The 22,357-nt window shown below is 40.9% G+C and overlaps 1 protein-coding gene across 1 annotated transcript in view; it reads right to left on the bottom strand.

Annotated features, from left to right (window-relative positions):
• LOC133043707 (antigen WC1.1-like) overlaps positions 1-22,357 on the bottom strand; it is a 56,303-nt gene that overhangs the window by 13,225 nt on the left and 20,721 nt on the right. Inside the window, 9 exon segments of the mRNA XM_061124859.1 lie at positions 399-713; positions 1,836-2,150; positions 2,227-2,319; positions 8,561-8,869; positions 8,963-9,271; positions 13,126-13,440; positions 19,515-19,829; positions 20,955-21,269; positions 21,347-21,439. Of these exon segments, the coding sequence (XP_060980842.1) occupies positions 399-713; positions 1,836-2,150; positions 2,227-2,319; positions 8,561-8,869; positions 8,963-9,271; positions 13,126-13,440; positions 19,515-19,829; positions 20,955-21,269; positions 21,347-21,439 (2,379 nt within the window).

Genomic DNA, 22,357 nt, shown 5'->3' on the forward strand with positions numbered 1-22,357 from the left:
CAGTGAATAGTGTACTGTCTATTTGAAAGATGGTGAGAAAATACATCTTAAACATTCTCATCATGTAAGAAAAATATTTAACTATATATATGGATATAGATGTATGGATCTATATATAAGGTTATAGATATAGATATAACTAGACTTACTGTAGTGATCATTTATCAATACACACAAACATATAAGCATTATGTTGTACGCAGCAAAAAATACAATGTTGTATCAATTATATCAATTAAAAATTTTTAATAATACAAGTTTGGAACTTGTAGATTAAATCAGCTCCATCCAAACTTCATTTTATAAACGCATCTTAATTCACTTAGATTTTAAAATATCAAATCTCACTAATAACATCCTACAGAATTGGGACAAACACAGAAACAGACATAAATCACCTGCACATGAGATGTAGGCTTCCTCCTTTGGAGAGCATGAACTGTATTTCCATGGGCCAGAAGGACACTGCCAGAGAGATGTATCCGTTTTCCGACACTGAATCAAATCTACCCACCGGGGTCTAGAACCTTCCCTGAGACCAACAGACGTGTTGAGACTTCCATTGTCCCCACAGCCAAGCTGTCTGCAGATGATGGACACGGTGACCTCATCCATGGGGCTGTGGCAGACCCTGCCCCAGGTCCCGTTGTAGAAAACTTCCAACCACCCAGCACACTGCTGGTCCTCGCTGACCATCCTGAGGGCCAGGAACTCTAAGATTGAAAGGGAGGAGATGGGACACAGTGAGCACTGTGCACTCAGTGCTCTGGGTTTTCCTCTCTCCCAAAATTGTGAACACTCATCTGTGACCCAGCTGAGGAAGCAAATCCACTAGATGACCAGAGTGAAACTTGTTTCCTTTTTACTTGACTTTGTCCATTTGTGTCTGTCTTTCTAAATATTTCTACCACCCTGATGTGGTGGATATGAACTGAGCGGAAGACCAACCCAGACACCTGCAGGGAGAGGGAGCTGACTCCTGCTTCCTGACAAAACATCTAAAAGAGAGTATGAAAGGGATGTGATGTGGACAGTGTGGAGGCAGATAGAATAATGGACCCACAAATGTCTACATGGAACCTGTGTCTATGTTTCCTTATCTGGCAAAAGGGACTTTATATATGTGATTAAGGTATGGACCTTGGGATGGTAAGATTAACCTGAAATATGGTGGATTAACCACCTGAGCACAGTCTAATCACATTCTTAGACTCACTATCCTTTAAAGTGTAATCTTTTTCCTCATTCTGGCTAGAGGAAGATGTGAATATGGATAATGGTTAGAGAGGTGGAGCACTGTTGGTCTGATGATGAACAGAATGGGATTATTAGTGAAGGAAGGCAGGCAGTTTCTAGAAGCTTGAAAAGACAGGAAACAGATTCTTTCCCAGAGGCTCAAAAGTGATGTGGCCTTGCTGAAACTTTTATCACAGTCTAGTGAGATCCCTGCTGGACATCTAAGCTACAGAAGTGTAAGGAAATAAATATATTGCTTTCAACCATTAACAATGTGGCAATTTGTTATAGAACAAATGAAAACTAGCACAGTGGCTTTAAGACTTCTCTACCATATGTGCCAGAAGGGTGAGCCCTGATTTCAAGGAAAACTGTGAGAAAAGGCTCTGCGAGGAAACACTACTGAGAAGAAAGGACCAGAATCTCAGCTGCTGCAAGACGCAGTGAAAGGACCTCGTCTTCACGTCTGCTGGAAAGACGCGCTCCACGGGAGGAAGCCGCCTTCTCTGATCCTTTCAACATCACTCCCTCAGGGCTCAGACCCCCGTTCTTCAGAGCCCCACCGCTCCCCCAGCCTGTGGACAGTGTGCGGCGCAGACCTGAGCAGACGACCCCCGCATCCTCCTTGTGTCTGCAGTCATGCCGCCCCCAGCCTCGGGAAGGGCACCTCCACACATGGGACTCCTTTCCTGTGCAATTCAGGTCGTCCAGCCAGATGGGCCCTGATCCTGCCCCGAAGTGAGCTGACCCCGTGGCATTGAGGGCGTCTCCACAGCCCAGCTGCCTGCACACCACGCGGGCATCGTCCAGGTCCCAGCCGTCATCACAGATGGTGCCCCAGGAGCCCTGGTCAAGGATCTCCACTCTCCCAGCGCAGGGACCGCCCCCGTCCACCAGGCGGAGCTGTCTGCTGTCTGAGGAGAGAGACATGGGACAATGGGGCGGTGACCTGGGGAATGAGAAGGGTCTTCTGTTCTGTGGGACCCTCACCTGAGCAGTAGGGGGCGCTCTCCTCTGAGGATGCAGAGCCTGTTGGTTCAGACACAAAGCGGTTGCACCGGGGCAGCACCTGGGTCTGGTTTCCTGAAGAAACAGCGATGATTAGAGGGTTGGGAGGGTTAAAGAATAGGAAAGTCAGTTAAACTAAATAATTTTTAGGAGGGGAGGAGAGTTTGGGGGAAAATGGATGCATGTATATGTATGGCCGAGTCCCTGGCTGTTCACCTGGGATTATAACAACATTGTTAATCGGCTATACCCCATACAAAGTAAAAAGTTCAAAAGAAAAAAAAAATTTTCTTTAAACAGTGACCTAGTGATGGAGCTGAGATGAAAGCTGCAGCATACCAGTGAAGTTATCATAATCTTAGTGTTCTCTTTCTCTATGAAGAGCCCTGGTCCCGACAATGGCACAATTCCTGTTTTAAGCCAAGCTTTGCCCTGAGAATGAGTTAAATAAGTTGTTCTATCCTTAAGTCTATCCCTTAAATAGAAGAAGCAAAACAATATCTTTTCTGAAGGAGTTGTACAGTTTTTTATCTACAATGTTTGTGATTTTAAAAATACTTATATAAAAGACATCTCATGGAAAACCAAGAGGAAAAAGAAACATTAAAAATTTTCCCAGGGTATTTGGCTCTTAACGTTACCTGACAGAGAATTTATTTTATTTAATTTTATTAATTTTTATTTGAGTATAATCACTTTACAATGTTGTGGTAGCTTCTGCAGTACAGCAAATTTAGTAAGTTATATATATGGGCTTCCTAGGTGACCCAGTGGTAAAGAATCTGCCTGCCAAACAGGAGACTGCGGTTGCATCACTGGGTTCGGAAGAGCCTTTGGAGAAAAAAACGGCAATCCATTCCAGTATTCTTGCCTGAGAAATCCTATGGACAAAGGAGCATGGCAGGCCATGAGGTCATAGAAGAGTCAGACACAACTCAGTGATTAAACAACAACAACTATATATATATATATATATACACACACACACACACACACATATATATCCCCTCTTTCTTGGATTTACTTCCTATTTAGGTCACCATGGATCACTGAGTAGACTTCCCTGTGCTATAAAATAGGTTATTACTTATCTATTTTTGTGTGCGGGCATGCTAAGTCACTTCAGTCGTGTCTGACTCTGTGACATTACGGATTGTGGCCCATCAGGCTCCATTTCTATGGGATTCTCCAGGCAATATCTATTTTATACTTAGTATCAATTGTGTAGGGCTTCTGAGTCTGGTGGCTCAGACAGTAAAGAATCCCCCTGCAATGCAGGAGACCTGGCTTTGATCCTTGGGTTGGCATGTCCCCTGGAGAAGGGCATGGCAACCCACAGTAGTTGTACCAATTTACATGCTCATATGTAGGAGGATTCCCTTTCCTGCACATCCTCTCCAGCATTTATTCTTTGTGGATTTTTAAATGATAGACATTCTAACTGGTGTGAAGTATTACCTGACTGTAGTTTTGACTTGCATCTCTCTAATAATTAATGATGTATTTGTTAGCTATCTGTATGTCTGGAAAATGTCTATTTAGGTCTTTATCCCATTTTTTCATTGGACTGTTTGGTTTGTTGATATTGAGTTGTTTGTGTCTTTTGAAGATTAACCCCTTGTTAGTTGCTTCATTTGAAAATATTTTCTCCAATTCTGAGAGTTGTCTTCTTGTTCTGTTTATGGTTTCCTTTGATATGTAAAAGATTTTAAGTTTAATTAGGTCCTTTTTAAAAATAATTTTTTTTTTGTTTTTATTTTCTTTAGGAGGTTGATCAAAAAAGATCTTGTTCCAATTTATGTCAAAGAATGTTCTGCCTATGTTTTCCTCTAAGAGTTTTATAGTCTGACAGAGAATTTAAATAGCCATGATTAAAGTGCACAAAGTATTAATTAACATGGTGTGTATCTTGGCAGAGAAATGATAACAGAAACAAATGAAAATTCTACAGCTGAAAAAGTTAACCGCTGAAATTAAGAACTAGAAAATGAGTGTATCAGCACATTAGATTGACATAAAGTAGAAATAGTAAAATGGAAGATCAGAGGATAAATATTCCTCTCCTTAGAAATGCTGGTCATATGGTAAGTGCCTAGTTAATAATGCTACATAACAAAATCTCCCCCCAAACTTAGCAGTTGAAGGAATTTATTTTTTAATTTTGCTCATGATTTCCTGGGTCAGTAACTTGGGAAAGACTCAAGATAGACTTGGCAGTTCTATCTTTGGGGTTTCTCATGTGGTTGCACTTAGATGTCATCTGGGGCTGACATCTCTAAAGCTTTGAGTGAACTGTGGTTTTGTAAGGAAATTCCCAGAAGTATTTTTGTTGTTGTTGGGAGGGAGGGATAAAGGAGCATCATGTCTGCAACCTAATCCAGACAGATTTTACATACTCAGGGAAAAACAGGGCAGGAGAGGGACAAATAAGGAGAGAAAGGGAAAGCTAGAACAAGAGAAAGAGAGAGAGAAGAAAGAAAGAGAGGTTAAAGCAAAATAATAATCTATGCTGTACTTAAATGAGATAGATGTACTAATCTTGACCTGGGAAATCCAGGTCAAGTTCAGAGAGAAGTCATTCCTAGAAAACCTTCACTAAAGGAAATACTAATAACATCAAACCCATAAAATGCCTAGGAGAAAACCTAGTTAAACATGTGCAAAACATCTGAGAGAAATTCAAGACCTAACTGAATGAAGGGATATATTTTGTCAGTGAATTGGGAAACTCAATGTTGTCAAAGTCAGTCATTCTCAAATTTATATACAGATTAAATCTAACCTCAATCAAATTCCCTTGTGCCTTTGTGTGTCTGAAACATGACAAGCTGATTCAAACTTTATGCTGCTATTGTTCAGTCACTCAGTTGGGTCCGACTCTTTGTGACCCCAAGGACTGCAGCACACCAGGCTTCCCGGTCCATCATCAACTCCCGGAGCTTGCTCAAACTCATGTCCTTCGAGTCAGTGATGCCATCCAACCGTCTCATCCTCTGTCATCCCCTTCTCCTCCTGCCTTCAGTCTTTCCTAGCATCAGGGTCTTTTCTAGTGAATCAGCTCTTCGCATCAGGTGGCCAAAGTACTGGAGCTTCAAAAATGTATACGACATACAAAAACCAAGAATGACCAAAGCAGTTGGCAAGAAAAGCAACAACATAACTTCTTTAAATTAAAGTTACCCAGACTTACTATGTGTGCTTAGTCAGTCAGTCGTTTCTAACTCTTTGTGACCCAATAGAGTATAGCCTGCCAGGCTCCTCTGTCCATGGGGATTCTCCAGGCAAGAATACTGGAGTGGGTTCCCATGCGCTTCTCCAGGGGATCTGCCCAACCGAGGGATCAAACCCAGGTCTCTCGCCTTGCAGTCAGATTCTTTACTGTCTGAGCCACCAGGGAAGGTTTAAGACTTACTATAAAGTTACAATAATTTAAAAAATGCAGTACAGGTGCAAGGAGAGACAAAGGATACAGTGGAACAGAATAGAGAGTCTAAAAAATGTATTCAGACATATGTGCCCTTTTGCTTATCACAAAGGTGACACTGCAGTGGGGAATAGTCTTTTCAGAAAAAGATTTGCGTCTACTGCATGCCCATATTAAAACATGACACTTGACCCTTATCCTACACAGACGTCAATCCTAGAAGCAAAGTACAATTATATGCAAAAAAAATGTAATTACACTTCTGTGATATACTCTCAGAGAACTTTTTTGTGATTTTGGAGTAGACAAAGTTCATTTTAGAAGGATTAAGGCGCTCTGTGGATTGGAACAATAGACTGGTTCAAAACTGAGACAGAAATACATCAAGGCGGTATATTGTCACTTTACTTATTTAACTTATATGCAGAGTACATAAATGCCCAGCAAAATGCTGGGCTGGATGAAGCACAAACTGGAGTCAAGATTGCTGGGAGAAATCTCAATAACCTCAGATATGCAGATGACACCACCTTTATGGCAGAAAGTGAAGAGAAATTAAAGAGCCTCTTGATGAAAGTGAAAGAGGAGAGTGAAAATGTTGGCTTAAAACTCAACATTCAAAAAACTAATAACATGGCATCTGGTCCCATCACTTCATGGCAAAAAGATGGGGAAACAGGGACAGACTTTATTTTCTTGGGCTCCAAAATCACTGCAGATTATGACTGCAGCCATGAAATCAAAAGATGCTTGCTGCTTGGAAGAAAAGTTATGACCAACCTAGACAACATATTAAAAAGCAGAGACATTACTGACAAAGGCCGATCTAGTCAAAGCTATGATGTTTCCAGTAATCACGTATGGATGTGAGAGTTGGACCAGAAGGAAAGCTGAATGCTGAAGAACTGATGCTGTAGAACTGTGGTGTTGAAGAAGACTCTTGACAGTCCCTTGGATGGCAAGGAGGTCCAACCAGTCAATCCTAAAGGAAATCAGTCCTGAATATTCATTGGAAGGACTGATGTTGAAGCTGAAGCTCCAATACTTTGGCCACATGATGGGAAGAACTGACTCATTGGAAAAGACCCTGAAGCTGAGAAAGATTGAAGGCAGGAGGAGAAAGGGACAATAGAGAATCACATGATTGTATGGTTTCACCAACTTAATGGATATGAGCTTGAGCAAGCTACAGGAGATGGTGAAGGACAGGAAAGCTTGGCTTGCTGCAGTCCATGGGGTTGCGATGAGTCGGACATGACTGAGTGACTGAACGGAACTGACTGACTGAAGGAGCACTACATGTACAGAGAAAATGGTGATAAGTCAAACCTATGATGCGTAACTTGACTCATTTAAGTACAGCATGCCATTAAGAAAATAAAAATATAAGACAGAATTAAACACACAAAAATCATAATAAATATTTCTTCCAAAAGTCATCATCATGGTAATTTGCACCATTATATTTGTAATAGTCAAGCTGGAAATAAACTCAAATCTCTGCCATCAGTTGAATGGTTTAATGCATGGTCATGTGATCATTCAAAGGAATACTCTATCATAATAAAAATGAATACAATGTTGCCATAAACAACATCATGAATGAATCTCAAACACAGTTTGGAGTCAAAGAAATTAGACACAAAAGAAAACATATGTATGGCTTTACATAAAGTTCAAAACCTGAGAAAATACTCTATGGAACTACAAGTCTTAGGTAAGCAGTCCTCCCTGGAGAAGAGGAGGACACAGCTATTGGAAGGCAATAGTGATTCTATGGTGCTATGAATGTTCTCTTTGTAGATCTAGGTTGGGGAACATGACCTAGGTATACACTTATTGTTTGTACTTTTTTCTCTGTTATTATCCTTAAATAATAATGTTTCATAAAAAATGTTACTCGTCTAGGCGTTTCTTTCCCTGACATAGCACTTCTTAGCATTTCTTAGCACTTCTCTCCCCTGAGAAAATGAGTGAACAATGAGAATGTTATGGAGCAGGACCTAACGGAGCCTTCTCAGGACAGCCCACCCTCATGTCCTCCACCTGCCTGTTTGTAGAAAAACCTAGCTAAAGAATAAATTTAATCACAGAAATGAAAAAAAAATTCAGAAACAAAAGAAAACAGTCAAATAGGACAAAATAATAATGGTTTAGCCCTAAACAAATTCAAGGACTTTTAGTTCCTTCTCATGGGCTATAGATAACATTCTGAGCCATATCTTTTGAACTGTTTTGCTGATAGTGAAATCCCAAACAGGTGGCAGCAAAAAAATCACATGATGACCAGACTAGTGGGTTGCCATTTCCTTCTCCAGGGGATCTTCCCAACCCAGGGATCAAACCCGAGACTCTTGCATTGCAGGCCGATTCTTCACCATCTGAGCCAACAGGGAAACCCATAATCTTCATCTTACACAATTCCAAGATTCGGCCTCAAGGAAATGGGAACAGACTGACACTAGAATTGATGATTAACTGTAATTCAAACAATAAAGGTGACACTGATCAGATCTATTTCAAGATGATTGTCAAAGCTAGCTGTGCTATTCTGCAGGTAACCTGTCCACTACCTCCACCTGTGCATCCCAGAAATTCCGATTTAAAAACTCTCATGCCTGATCAGCAAGGGGAAGCTGGGTCTTTGGTACATTAGTCCTCTGTCTCCCAGAACTGCTGGTTTTCTCAATAAAGCTGTCTTAATTTTACCCCACACTTGTCTCTCAGTATTGGATTCTTGAGTAATGAGCAGCTGAAACCTGAGTTCAGTAACAAGAATAAACATTTCACTACAGAATATCTTTCTTTTTAAGCCTGTTTGCTCTTACTCTCTGCTTTGGGGACATTTCACCCCAGGAGCATCCTAAGTACAGTAGCCCGTCCCTGTCTTACCTGAGCAGATCACAGAGGCTGTGTTGCCATGGGAACAGTCAGGACCACCCAGGGCAGTCACAGGGCATTGCCACAGGAAGGACTCAGCCCCTGAGCAGTGAAATCGGGCTTTCCAGAGTGGATCACTTCCTTCTGCTCCGCTTGGGGTGGAGATGGCGACACCACAGCCAAGCTGATGACAGACAACATTGGCATTGGCCAGACTCCAGTCGGAGGCACAGAGAGCTCTCCGTTGTCCAGAAATATTCATCTCCACCCGCCCCTCACACTGAGAGGTGCCATTTTTCATGAGACGGACTTCTGTGTACACTGAGAGAAAAAGACAGAATTTCAGCAAAATCTGATTTCTTTTTTAGCTTGAACTGAGTGTACACAGAGGTTAAGTCCTGCCGTGCATCTCACCTGAACAGACAACCTGAGCAGCTCCACTGTGCTGACACGTGCCCCCTGGACAGGGCACTCTGGGGCAGGACCAGAGCTTAGGCTCCTCCCCCTCACACCTGAACTCTTCAGCCCAGACCCAGCCTTCTGGGTCTCTGAAGGGCACATGTCCCAGCACAGACACAGCCTTGCCACACCCCAGCTCTGCACAGATGACCTGGGCAGTGGGGAGTGTGAAGTTCCCATCAGACACTGGGGTCCAGGCTTCTCCAGAATGCACTTCTACTCGCCCTGAGCAGGGTCCATCCCCTCCAGCCAGACGCACAAATCCTAAGACAAACAAAGAACAACAAACCCAGTGAGTGTTCATGAACCTGGCTTGACAATTGGAAACAACATCTCACAGGCAATGGTGGGAAAGCTTTACTTTCTAACAGTGAAATAAGAGGGGATAAGAAGAGAGAATCTGACTGTCATTGTCAGATTGCATTTTCATGAGCAAGTTTCTGAAGAGGTATCCAGAAGGACTGCAGGGTCAGTTTGGAATGGCTGAATCCTGAGAATATATATTTTGGTTAGGAATGTTAATTCTTATCTGGGGGCCTGGAAACTACAAGACCCAAAGACACTGCACAGTGATAGACATTCAAACGTGGGTACAGAGCTGAACTGAAAGTGAAAAAGGTCCATGGGATTCAATAGGTTAGAGGCCTAAGAGCCAGAGAAGTTTAGAAGGTCATCCTGAGATTTCTGGGGCTAGAATTCTGGCCAGTTTTCTCTGAGCCAATATTCAAGTCACTGAGGATGGGAACATCATGTGGGCTGGATCTGAGTGCAGGCATTAGGTCACAATTAGGTAACCTAATTGAGAAAGAAGTTGTTCACAGGTAAGTTTGGAAATGACGAAAGCTCAGAGAGTCATAGGAGAGGCAGGGAATGATCCTAGCCACCTTTCTTAAAAACCTAAGATTTATGAACACACCTGAGAGAAAGTGAAGTCTCAGAAGGATTATGCAAGACAACTGAGTTAGTTGGTTACTTCATCCAAGACATGAGATTCTTAGCTGATGTGAAGGAGTGATGATAATTTAATGTATTCTAACCCTATCTATATGCTGACTGCATATTCCTTTCCTATTTGGGTTTCTGAGATAAGAAGCCAGCAAGCTACGAAAAAGGAGAGTGAGAGGAAGAGAGCAGAGAGCAAGCAAGCCATATATATTTTAGAGAACTCTAAATTGCAAAAGACTCAATAGGGACGTAACATAGATTTGGAAACCAAACACTTGTTCAACGAGATTTTAGCACCTTTTATCCCCTGTGCTTCTCCCATTTACCACCTAACACTGCTACACTTTCCCAATTCCCCCAAAGCAGAAAAGAAGAAACGATCTTAAGAGCTACAAATAGATGTAAAGGACACTCCAAAAGGGCGAACTTCTGTAGGGAGTGAGGTGGGGTGAATGGTATGTTAACCAAGGAGTGGATGGAGTGTGAGAGAGAGAGACCAAAGAAAAGACTCATGATCATGATTTCATCCTTCATTGACCATATTTGGACAGAGAAAAGGTAATCCAATGGGAAAAAAACCCTGCAAATCATAAAGAACAATTTTTTAAAAATATTGTAAAGTAGTTAGACTCCAACTAATAAAAATTTTAAAAAATTAAATAAAAAATTAAAAAAAGATAATTTGCCTAGTTTCTGAGTGTGCTCACGATTATTTATGTACATGGTGGAATTTGTCCTGGTAAAGGACTCTGATTGCATAAGTATGTGAACTTTGAAGCCTCAGAAAGAATGATGTAAAAGAATAAAAATCTACTACAGAGAGCAAGAGAGAACAGAGAAGACACCACAGAAATTAAAGAATTGAAGGATTAGCTTGACCTCTGATATAGGAATGAATGATGAGAGAGAGGATGATCTGCTTACTTTTTATTATTTATCCATTTCCATCTTCCCAGAGAGGCCCAGATTAGGACCCCTAGTTTCCTCTGGCTGGGAATTTGGTCACAGGCTACACATTCTAATTAAAGCATTTTTATTTAACTGGTTGATTTGTTGCTCAGTCACTCAGTCGTGTCCAACTCTTTGTGACCCTATGGCCTGCAGCACTCCAGGCTTCCCTGTCCTTCACTATCTCCCTGAGTTTACTCAAACTCATGTCCATTGAGTCAGTGATGCCATCCAACCATCTCATCCTCTGTCGTCCCCTTCTTCTCCAGTCTTCAATCTTTCCCAGCCTCAGGGTCTTTTCCAATGACTCATTTCTTCTTATCATGTGGCCAAAGTGTTGGAGCTTCAGCTTCAGCATACATCCTTCCAATGAGTTATTTAGGATTGATTTCCTCTAGGATTGACTGATTTGATCTCCTTGCTGTCCAAGGGACTCTCCAGAGTCTTCTCCAGTACCACAGTTCAAAAGCATCAATTCTTCAGTGCTCAGCCTTCTTTATGATCCAACTCTCACTTCCATACATAACTACTGGAAAAAAACATAGCTTTGACTATATGGACCTTTGTCACAAAGTAAGGTCTCTGCTTTTTAATATGCTGTCTAGGTTTGTCATAGCTTTTCTTCCAAGGAGCAAGTGTCTTTTAATTTCATGACTGCAGTCACAGTCTGCAGTGATTTTGGATCCCAAGAAAATAAAGTCTGTTGCTGTTTCCAATGTTTCCCCATCTCTTTGCCATGAAGTGATGGGACTGGTTGGAATGATATTAGTTTTTTGATTGTGGAGTTTCAAGCCAGCTTTTTCACTCTTCTCTATCACATTCATCTAGAGGCTCTCCTCTATTCCTCTTTACTTTCTGCCATTAGGGTGGTGTCATCCGCATATCTGAGGTTATTGATATTGTTATTTTAATTCTATGAGATTAAAAATTTAGAAAGAACAAGAAAAAAGTATTTCTTGTATTCTGTTTTATATACCCTGATACATGTGAAATATTCAAATATGTGCTGAATAATCAACAAAGTCTTATATATATCAAGATAGAGACTGCTGAGATATAGTATATCTTTTTTATTTTCTACTTGATTTTAAAATTTATATGGAAGAATATGTGTGTGAAAATTCCAAGAAAATTATTAAATAGAAGGCCGATGTGAATAAATATATTAAATATAGTAAAGACATATCTTTGTTTGGTCTCTTGCTGTGTAGGACACATCCTGTGTCCTTAGGCACACATAGCATCCTCCATACCACACCTGGCCCCTCAGTGCTGCTCAGAGAACCTCACAGTTATCTTCATCAGCTCCCATTGCCATTCTCCTTCCTCCCAGCTACTATAAAACATTTTCCACCTTCTTCAAAAATTATATGTGTCCACTAACTCCAAATAAGCCCCCAAATGCAGTTCTCTTATATCATTGAAGTCATCAAATATAAAATATATAATCTCTTAACATAAAACACAGAAATTCAAGTTTTATTACCTCCACCTTTGACTTGTCAGTGCATGGCTAAGTGTTCCTCCAAACTTTGCATTTATACAGATATTCTAAAGGAAAAATTGGAGAGACTTTTCTAGTAACAATGGAAGAATATGTGACTCAGAGCATTTCATCAACAATTCTCAACCATCAAAGAACTATAAACACTTATGTCTAAATTTGCAAAGGAAATTTGAAATCTGGCACAAATCCATAAGAATCTCTGATCTGTTAAATGATAACCCCTTAGGGGTACCCTCTATATATGTAAATGATTTCCTCCTATAGTAGGAGTAGCCTCCACTCATACTAACCTAGTGCAAAATAATGTCTCACACTTTTTGTATAGAAACAACTCCACCCAGGAAAGTACATCCTCATTTTTGTCCCTCCCTCTCATAGCCTTCCTGTGCAAAGGGAGTGTGTATGTGGCTGTTATCAAATGTTTCACTCTTACAAAACATGAATTATGGAAAAAAAATCATGAGGATTTATTTTAACTGGGAGAATAAACAAAACTATTTTAGTTTCAAATAAGACCACTGGAGAAGAAAAGAATAGCAGAGACTTGTAAGACGAAAGCATGTGAAGCTCATAGCTCACAGCTACATTGCACTCAGGGAGGATGGGTAGTTGTCTCAGTCCTCTCTAGCCAACCCGTCCCCTATTGTCCCTCTGATCAGACACCAGCTTTCTTGGAACTTTCCATTCTCCCAGCTGGTGGGCAATGAACTGACTATACCTGAACAGATCACTCCTGCTTCGTTGCTATGATCGCAGTAGTGCTTCCCCCAGCCTCGGGAAGGGCACCTCCACACGTGGGACTCCTTTCCTGTGCACTTCACGTTGTCCAGCCAAATGGGTCCTGATCCCGCCCCAAAGTAAGAAGAGACAGGGGCATCGAGGGCTTCTCCACAGCCCAGCTGTCTGCACACCACGCGGGCATTGTCCAGGTCCCAGCCACCATCACAGATGGTGCCCCAGGAGCCCTGGTCGAGGATCTCCACTCTCCCGGCACAAGGACCGCCCCCGTCCACCAGGCGGAGCTGTCTGCTACCTGAGGAGAGAGAAATGGGACACACGGGGCGTTGACTAGGAGAATGAGAAGGTTCTTCTGTCCTGTGGGACCCTCACCTGAGCAGTTGGAGGCGCTCTCCTCTGAGGCTGCAGACCCTGCTGGTTCTGATATGGAGTCTTTGCACTGGTGCAGAAGGCAATGGCAACCCACTCCAGTACTCCTGCCTGGACAATCCCATGGACGGAGGAGCCTGGTAGGCTGCAGTCCATGGGGTCGCTAAGAGTCGGACACGACGGAAGCGACTTAGCAGCAGCAGCAGCATTGCACTGGGGCAGCAGCTGGGTCTGGTTTCTTACATCAGCAGCAGGAGAATTAATAAGGTTGAAAAGTAGGAGGGAAAAACCAAACAGGAAATAGTAAGCTGAAAACACAGTAGGGAGTACTCTGAGACAGAAGGTGTTACAAGGTCATATCAGAGGTAACATTCTGGTCTGTAAAGTTCTGCAGAGCATCTGAAAAGGATTGACAGGAAACGTTGGTCTCTATTCCCGCATCACTTAAATGAGTTCAGAGTCACAGGAATGAGCCAGCAGCTGGATGGATTCCTTACAAACCACACATACTTTGATGCCCTTGACCTGAGAGTTAAAGGGGTTAATTAAAGGGAGTGGCTTCATCAGAAGCTTCAGGTAGCAGTCATGAATCTTGTATCATTAGAATCCTTCTCCTTGGTACAGTCATTCAGAACTGAAAAACAAATGGATTCTGTGATGTTTTGGTTTACCCCAGAATATTTCATTTACAGTTCTAAGCTTCAGACTTCAGATCTGGATACTTAGTTGCAAAAAAATATGATCTCTTTGAGTAGATTGAACAACTTTGCATTAGAGATGATGTCAGGTAACAGTGACACTGGCCGGATTCCACTGGGAATCAGAGAATGTTCCTTCCTCTCCCAACAAATCACAATCCTTCCTTGGACTTTGTGTCAAGAATCTCTGTTCTTCAAATTTTGGAGTTGTGTGATCTTGAGGGGGAAATATTGTATATGTGTGCTTAGTCACTTCAGTCATGTCCAACTCTTTAAGACCCTATGAACTGTACCTCACCAGGCTTCTCTGTCCATGGAGTTCTCCAGGCAAGAATAGTGGAGTGGTTGCCATGCCCTTCTCCAGGGGATCATCCTGACCTAGTGATCTAACCAGTGTCTCCTGTATCTCCTGCATTGCAAGTGGATTCTTTATAGCTGAGCCACAGTGAAACACTTCTAGTTGTATCACAGAGCAGAAATGGGTTATATTCCTGCTCTGAAAGCCCTTGAACAAATAACATTAAGAGAGTCACTGGATTCTTCTTTCCTTTAATACATAAAAGTGATGTAAAGAAAGGTTAAATAATGTCTATCAGTGCTGCACTTTAAGTAAATAATGAAGTAGAGAACTAAACCTAAAATTTTCCACTTCTGTGAAGAATGGAGGAGTTCACAGCAGGCCAATGGGTCTTGCTGGGTCTTGCTGGATACAACTTAGAAAACTGGAAAATGTTTTTTAAGCAACAGTAAATGTATTCAACATTTGTTAACACAACATGGACTAAATATGCTAAAATTCTAGAGTGGAGATTATTTCAATGTTAGTCAAGGAACCATAGCTTCTTTCACTCTGTGGGAGTTTGTCGATTCATTGCATAATTTAATGATTCAGAATCTGGGCTTGGGCAAGTAGAGAACTACTCTTGTGACAGGAAGTCAGCATAACTTGGGAGTTACCTGGTGCTGAAGTGACAAAATTAGAGTCTTGAGAGCCTCTCTCACACAGCAGGTTTTCTCCTCAAATATCCGCCCAGTATGTAAGCTGTGACGGGCAGGAACTATATAAAAAGACTATATAAAGAGAGAGTTGGAACTATATAAAAAGATTTGGGAATCAGAGTCTTTTTCATTATTTGGGTACTTAGCTACAAAGGAATCTAGGCCCTGAACTGAAATCTCTGAAAGTCCCTATCATAGGGACAGAGAAATCAAAGGTGGACTGAGTGCTACTGAAACTTCAACCCACACTTGTTACAGCTCAGTTTTAGTTATATTTAGATGTTTGAGTGATACACACCCCTCCCCCCTACTTGCCTTGGAAAACAAATGGTAAATCCTTTCAGGTGTTAGAAAATGTATCAGGAGTATCTTACATTTTCATATACAATTTATAGCATTCAACAAAAAATGACATGACATTTGACAAGTTAGGATAACATGACAAATGACCAAAGTGAAAAAAGATAAGAGAATGAAGAGACACCTATGACAGAAATGCTGGACTTAGCAGATAAGGATTTTAACTACAATCAATATATTTAGGGGAAAAGAGAGAAGAAGAGAATAAACAGGTAGAAAGATGAAAAATAACAAATAATCATAAATAAATAAAAATATCTAAGGAACCATTGCCAACCTAAAATAAAATATCTAGGTTTAAAAAGTGAATAATTAAGTGAAAAGAATTTTAGATAGAACTCAGAAGATAGTGATTTAGAGGAGTCCTAAAGATGAGAGATGAGAAAGAGAAGAAAGAGGAGGAGGAGAGGGAGAAGAGATACAGAGACAGAGAGACAGAACTGCAGAAGTAATATCTGAAGATATAACAATAGAGAATTAAAAAAAAAATAAACGGAGGAGTATGAAAACCCCCACTCCTAGTAAAGCTGCTGAAAATCCAAAGGGAAAAGGAAAATCTGGAATAATAACAGATTTATTTAATACTAAAGGAGAAAAAAAAGGAGACAAAAAGGAACATAAAGCAGGTGGATTAATTAAAAACAAATGGCAGATACCAACACATCAATATCACTAATTGCATTTACAGTAAATGGATTAAGATAAAACAAAATTGACACATATGTTACTTGCAAAATGCCCACCTTATATTATGAAAGCAAAGAATGGTTGAAAGCAAAATGAAGGGAAAAATGTACCAAATGTAACAAACCTGGAGTAGCTATATCAATGTCCCAGAAAGCAGACTTTAAGTCAAGATACACTAACTGAATTAAAGAGGGAGTTTTCAAGATTATAATGAGATGTGCCTTTAATAAAGATATTTTAGACAACAAAATTGAAGAAAGGTAACAGAGCATAACTTTGAAATATACTAGACAGAGTGAAAAGAAGAAATAGACAAAATCACAATAAAAATGGGGGATTATTACCATATCTTTTTCAATAGCATGTAGACCAAACATACAAAAAACAGAGAAGAATACCTCAGATGTACAACAACATAATCAGTGCATTTAACTAAGTGACATATAGAGCAGTGCACCCAACAATGCAAGAGTTTACATTATTATAAATGCACTAGGAACATTTATCAAAATGTCCATACAATAGGACAAAATCTTTCACTCTTTGAATTCATACAGAGTATTTACTCTGACCACAGTGGAATAAAATTAAGAATTAATAAGAAATATTGTTAGCCACCTCTATTCGGGGAAATTCAGCAAGATCCTTACAAAAACCACCTGAGTCTGGGAATAAACTTAAAACTTACAAAATATTGTGAAATAATGATAATAAAGATATGATAATAATGGTAATAAACACAAAATAATGATATGATAATAAATTTTTCTAATGAAACTCAAGTAGTGCCTAAGGGAAATTTATACTCTAGATTTAGAGAAGAGGAAAGACTGAAAGTGAAAAAAAGTAAGCTTCCAATTAAGAAACTAGATGAGAGAGTCTAAAGGATGTCGAATGTTGGGGTTAATTTAAAAAGGAACAAAAATTAATGGAAAAGAAGGTAAGCATAAGGTAGAAAATATAGAAGAAAACCCTTTAAATGTGGCTCACTGAAGCTTGACTAACACTGAGCAATACTTAAGAAGAGCAGAGAGAAAATGAACTTAACAATACTAAGAATGAAAAGGGACATCACTATAAATCAAACAGATTTTTGGTAATAGTTCTGTGCTATTGTTTGTTTTTTGGCTGTGCTGTTGCTCATGGGATCAGAGTTCCCAGGTCAGGGATTGAACCTGGACCCATGACAGTGAAAGCCCAGAGATTTAACCCCTGGATTACATAGTTTTATTAATACAATTTATACATTTCATGTGGATAAGTACACATAAAGTGTCAATTGCTCCACAGCCTTGCCAACACTTATGTGTCTTTAAAAAAAAAAAAGCAAAAACAGTCATTCTGACATGTGTAAGATGATATCTCTTTGCTGTTTTAATTTACTTTTCCCTGATGATTGACAATGTCAAGCGTTTTTTCATATACCTATTGCCATTTGTATGTCTTTGTTAGAGAACTGTCTATTCAAGCCCTTGGCCAATTTTTTAATTGAGTTATTAGGTTTTAAGTTTGTTGGGTTTTTTTTCTCTTAAGTTGTGGGAGTTCCTTATTATTTTTGGAAATTAATACCTTATATAATTTGTGCTAGCTTGCTTTTTCACTCTGTTGATCTTTCATTTGGTTTGTGGAAGCTTTTAAGTTTGATATCTTCCCACTTGTCTATTTTTGCTTTGTTGCCTGTACTTTTGATGTCATATCCACGAACTCATGAAACAATGTGCTTTTATTTTGTTATGGAGCTAAGATATCACATGTCTAAAATGTATTCCTATCTGGTGATCATGTTACACAATCACACATAGTAAAATAAATTCAGATAAATAAATAAATTTGAAATTAGGTTTTGAATATACTTCAGTGGAACTATAAAATGGTTTGCAGAAAATAAACCTTGATTCAATGTTATTTAGAGATGAAGACTGGAGTTTGAAACATTGCATTAAAAGCAGAAGTCAAAAAAGTAAAACATTACAGATTTGATCACATAACCCCCCATACACATATACAACCTTAAAAATATATGTAAAATATAGGGAAAATCTTACAAAAATATTTAAGAAAAGCAGTAAGTGATGTTTGTTTATAAAGTGTTCCTATGAATAAATAAGGAATTTTGAAACATTCTAGAGAAAAAATATTGTCATGAAAGATATCTTAAGACAGTAATATAGGGAAGAAGATAGTATTTTTGTATACAGTGTTTGTGATAGTCGCTCAGTCACGTCCAGCTCTTTGTGACCCCATGGAATTTTCCAGGTGAAAATACTGGAGTGGGTAGCCATTCCCTTCTCCAGGGGATCTTCCCAACCCAGGGATCAAACCCAGGTCTCCCACATTGCAGGCAGATTCTTTACCAGCTGAGTCACAAGGGAAGCCCAAGAATACTGTTGTGAGTAGTCTATCCTTCTCCAGCGGATTTTCCAGACTCAGGAATCAAACCAGGGTCTCCTGCATGGCAGGCGGATTCTTTACCAGTTGACTTACCAGGGAAGCTGTTCAGTTCAGTTCAGTTCAGTCACTCAGTCGTGTCTGACTCTTTGCGACCCCATGAATCGCAGAATGCCAGGCCTCCCTGTCCATCACCAACTCCTGGAGTTCACCCATGTGGACAAACAAATATGATGCATTCTCTTACATCAAGACTATGAAGGAAATAATACTCTCTTTTAAAAGTAAGTATTTATTTGGTTGGGCTGGGTCTTAGTTGCAGCATGCAAATTCTTACTTGTGGGATCATAAGAAAGAAAAAAATTGTAACTGCATGTGGAAATGGATATTACTGTATGTGTGGTGATGATTTACCAATATGTACTAATACATAAACACTATGTTGTACACTTAGAACTAATATAATGTTACAAGTATTACATCTTAATTAAAAATGTTAACAAACAAGGTTGGAATATGTGGATTAAATTAGCTTCATTCTTACCTCATTTAGGCTTCTCTGGTGGCTCAGACAGTAAAGAATCTGACTGCAGTGTGGGAGACCCAATTTTCATACCTGGGTCAGGATGATACCCTGGAGAAGGGAATGGCAACCCATTCCAGTATTCTTGCCTGGCGAATTCCACAGAGAGGAGCCTGGCACGCTACAGTCCATGTGGTCTCAAAGAGTCAGAAACGACTTAGCAACTAACATTTTCATTTAATATCATTTTGTGGACCCAAATTAAACTCATCACTTAGATTTTAAAATACCAAATCTCACTGCATCCTACAGGGTTGGGACACACAGAAAGAGACAGTAAGTCACCTTCACACAAGATATAGGCGTCCTCCTTTGGAGAGCATGAAGTGTAATTCCAAGGGTCAGAAGGACACTGCCAGAGAGAGGTGTCAGTTTTCCGACAGTAGATTCCATCCACCCACCGGGGTCTAGAACCTTCTCTAAGAGCAAGAGAAGAGTTGAGGGTTCCACTGTCCCCACAGCCAAGCTGTCTGCAGATCATGGACACAGTGATATCTTCCATGGGGTTGCGGCAGACACTGCCCCAGGTCCCATTGTAGAAAACTTCCAGCCACCCAGCACACTGCTGAACCTCGCTCACCATCCTGAGGGCCAGGAACTCTAAGATTGAAAGTGGAGGAGACAGGACACAGTGAAAACTTTGCAGGATGTTCTAGGTTTTCCTTTCTTCTAGAAATGGTGAACATTCATCTCTGACCTTGTTCAAGAGATACCCACTAGATGACAAGACTGACATCACCTCCCTTTTAACTGACTTTGTCCATTTGTGTCTATCTTTCTATTTCTACCACAATGGTGTAGTGGATATGAATTGAGAGGAAGACCAAACTTTGTGGGCGCTATTCAGGGAGGGGCAGCTGAATGCTGCTTCCTGACAATATCTTTGAAGAGTATGTCAAAGGGATGTGATGTGGATATTAGGGAGATAGGGATAATAATTAATCCAAATATGTCCATATCCCAATCTCTGTAACCTGTGACTAAGTTACTGTACCTGACAAGAGGGATTTACAGATGTGAATAAGGTAACGACCTCGGGGTGGTGAGTTTAAGCTAGAATATTGTATTAACAATGTGAGCCGATTCAAACCACATCCTTAGACCCACTACCTTAAACGTGCAATACTTTTCTTAGCTCTGGTTAGAGAGAGAGAGAGAGAGATGTGACTCAGGATAATGGTTGGAGGCCTGCAGCATTGCTGGTCTGATAATGGATGAAGGGTCCTGTGAAGGAAGGGATGTAGGTGGTTTCAAGAAGTTTGAAAAGGCAAGAAACATATTCTCCCCTAGAGCTGCAAAGTGATGCAGCTCTGCTGAAGCTTGATCCCAGCCCAGTGAGATCCCTGCAAGACATCTAAGATTGAGAAGAGTAAGGAAATAAATATATGTTGTTTTAAACCACTAATCGGTAAATTGTCAGGGGAGCAAATGGAAACTAGTATCGTGGGTTTAAAATTTTTATATGTAACTGGAGAGAGAGCCCTGCTTTCAAGAAAAACTGTAAGAAACGGCTCTGCCAGGAAACACTGCTGAAAACAAAAGACCAGATTGTCAGCTGTTGCAGGAGGAAGTGAAAGCACCTAGTCTTCACGTCTGCTGGAAAGACAGGCTCCATGGGAGGAAGCCTCCTTCTCTGGTCCTTTCAGCATCTCTCCCTCAGAGCTCAGACGCCCGTCCTCCAGGCCCCACCCCTCCCCCAGCCTGTGGGCAGTGTGGAGTGCTGACCTGAGCAGACGACCCCCGCGTCCTGCTTGTGTCTGCAGTCGTGACGCCCCCAGCCTCGGGAAGGGCACCTCCACACGTGGGACTCATTTCCTGTGCAATTCAGGTCGTCCAGCCAGATGGGCCCTGATCCCGCCCCGAAGTGAGCAGACCCCGTGGCATTGAGGGCGTCTCCACAGCCCAGCTGCCTGCACACCACGCGGGCATCGTCCAGGTCCCAGCCGTCATCACAGATGGTGCCCCAGGAGCCCTGGTCAAGGATCTCCACTCTCCCGGCGCAGGGACCGCCCCCGTCCACCAGGCGGAGCTGTCTGCTGTCTGAGGAGAGAGATATGGGACAATGGGGCGGTGATCCCAGGGGTTGAGAAGGGTCTTTTGTCTTGTGGGACCCTCACCTGAGCAATAAGGGGCGCTCTCCACTGAGGCCGCAGAGCCGGCTGGTTCTGACATAGAGTAGTTGCACTGAGGCAGCACCTGAGTCTGGTTTCCTAAAGAAACAACAATGATCAGAAGTCTGGAAGGGTTGAAGAACAGGAAACTAAATTAAGGGAAATAATGACCTTGTGATGGAGCCTAAGATGAAAGCAGTGACCCAGCAGTAAAGTTACCATGCTCTTAGTGTTCACCTTCTCCCTGGCGAGTTCTGTTTCTGACAGTACCACAATTTCTGTTTTACCACCAGTGTTCTTGTAGGAATGAGTTAAGTAAGTTGTTGTATCCCTAAATTTATCCCTGTGCTGTGATTAGCTGCTCAGGCATGTCTGGCTCTCTGCAACCCCTTGAACTATAGCCCACCAGTCTCCTCTAACCATAGGATTTTTCAGGCAAGAATACTGCAGTGTGTTGCCATGCCCTCCTCCAGGGGATCTTCCCAAACCAGGGATCAAACCAGGTCTTCCACACCGCAGGCAGATTCTTTACCATCTGAGCCACAGGGAAGCTGAAATCTGTCCCTAAGTAAAAGCAAAATAACATTCTTTCTGAGGGGTTCTACAATTTCTTCAATGTCTATCTTTAAAACAAACACTTGAATAAAATAGATCTCATTAAAAACGGAAAGGAAAAAGGAGATATTAGAAAAAATTCCCAGGGTTTTCAGCTGCTAGAATTACCTGACAGAGAATATAAATAGCCACAGTTAAAGTGCTTATGGAATTAATTGACAAAATGTGTATCTTTGCAGAGAAATGATAACAAAAACCAAATACTTCTAGAGCTGAAAAACTTGTTAGCTGCAATTAAGAACTAAACAATAAGTGTGGCCACACATTAGCTCAGCATAAAGTAGAAACATCAAAATGCAAAATGAGAGGCTATTCTTCAACTTAGAAATTCAGGCCACATAGCAAGAGGTCTGGTTATATTGTTGTATAGCAGTTTTTCCAAAAATCCTTGGTTCAGGTCAG

Source organism: Dama dama, chromosome 22 (assembly GCF_033118175.1).
Source record: "Dama dama isolate Ldn47 chromosome 22, ASM3311817v1, whole genome shotgun sequence".
NCBI classification, from domain to species: domain Eukaryota; kingdom Metazoa; phylum Chordata; class Mammalia; order Artiodactyla; family Cervidae; genus Dama; species Dama dama.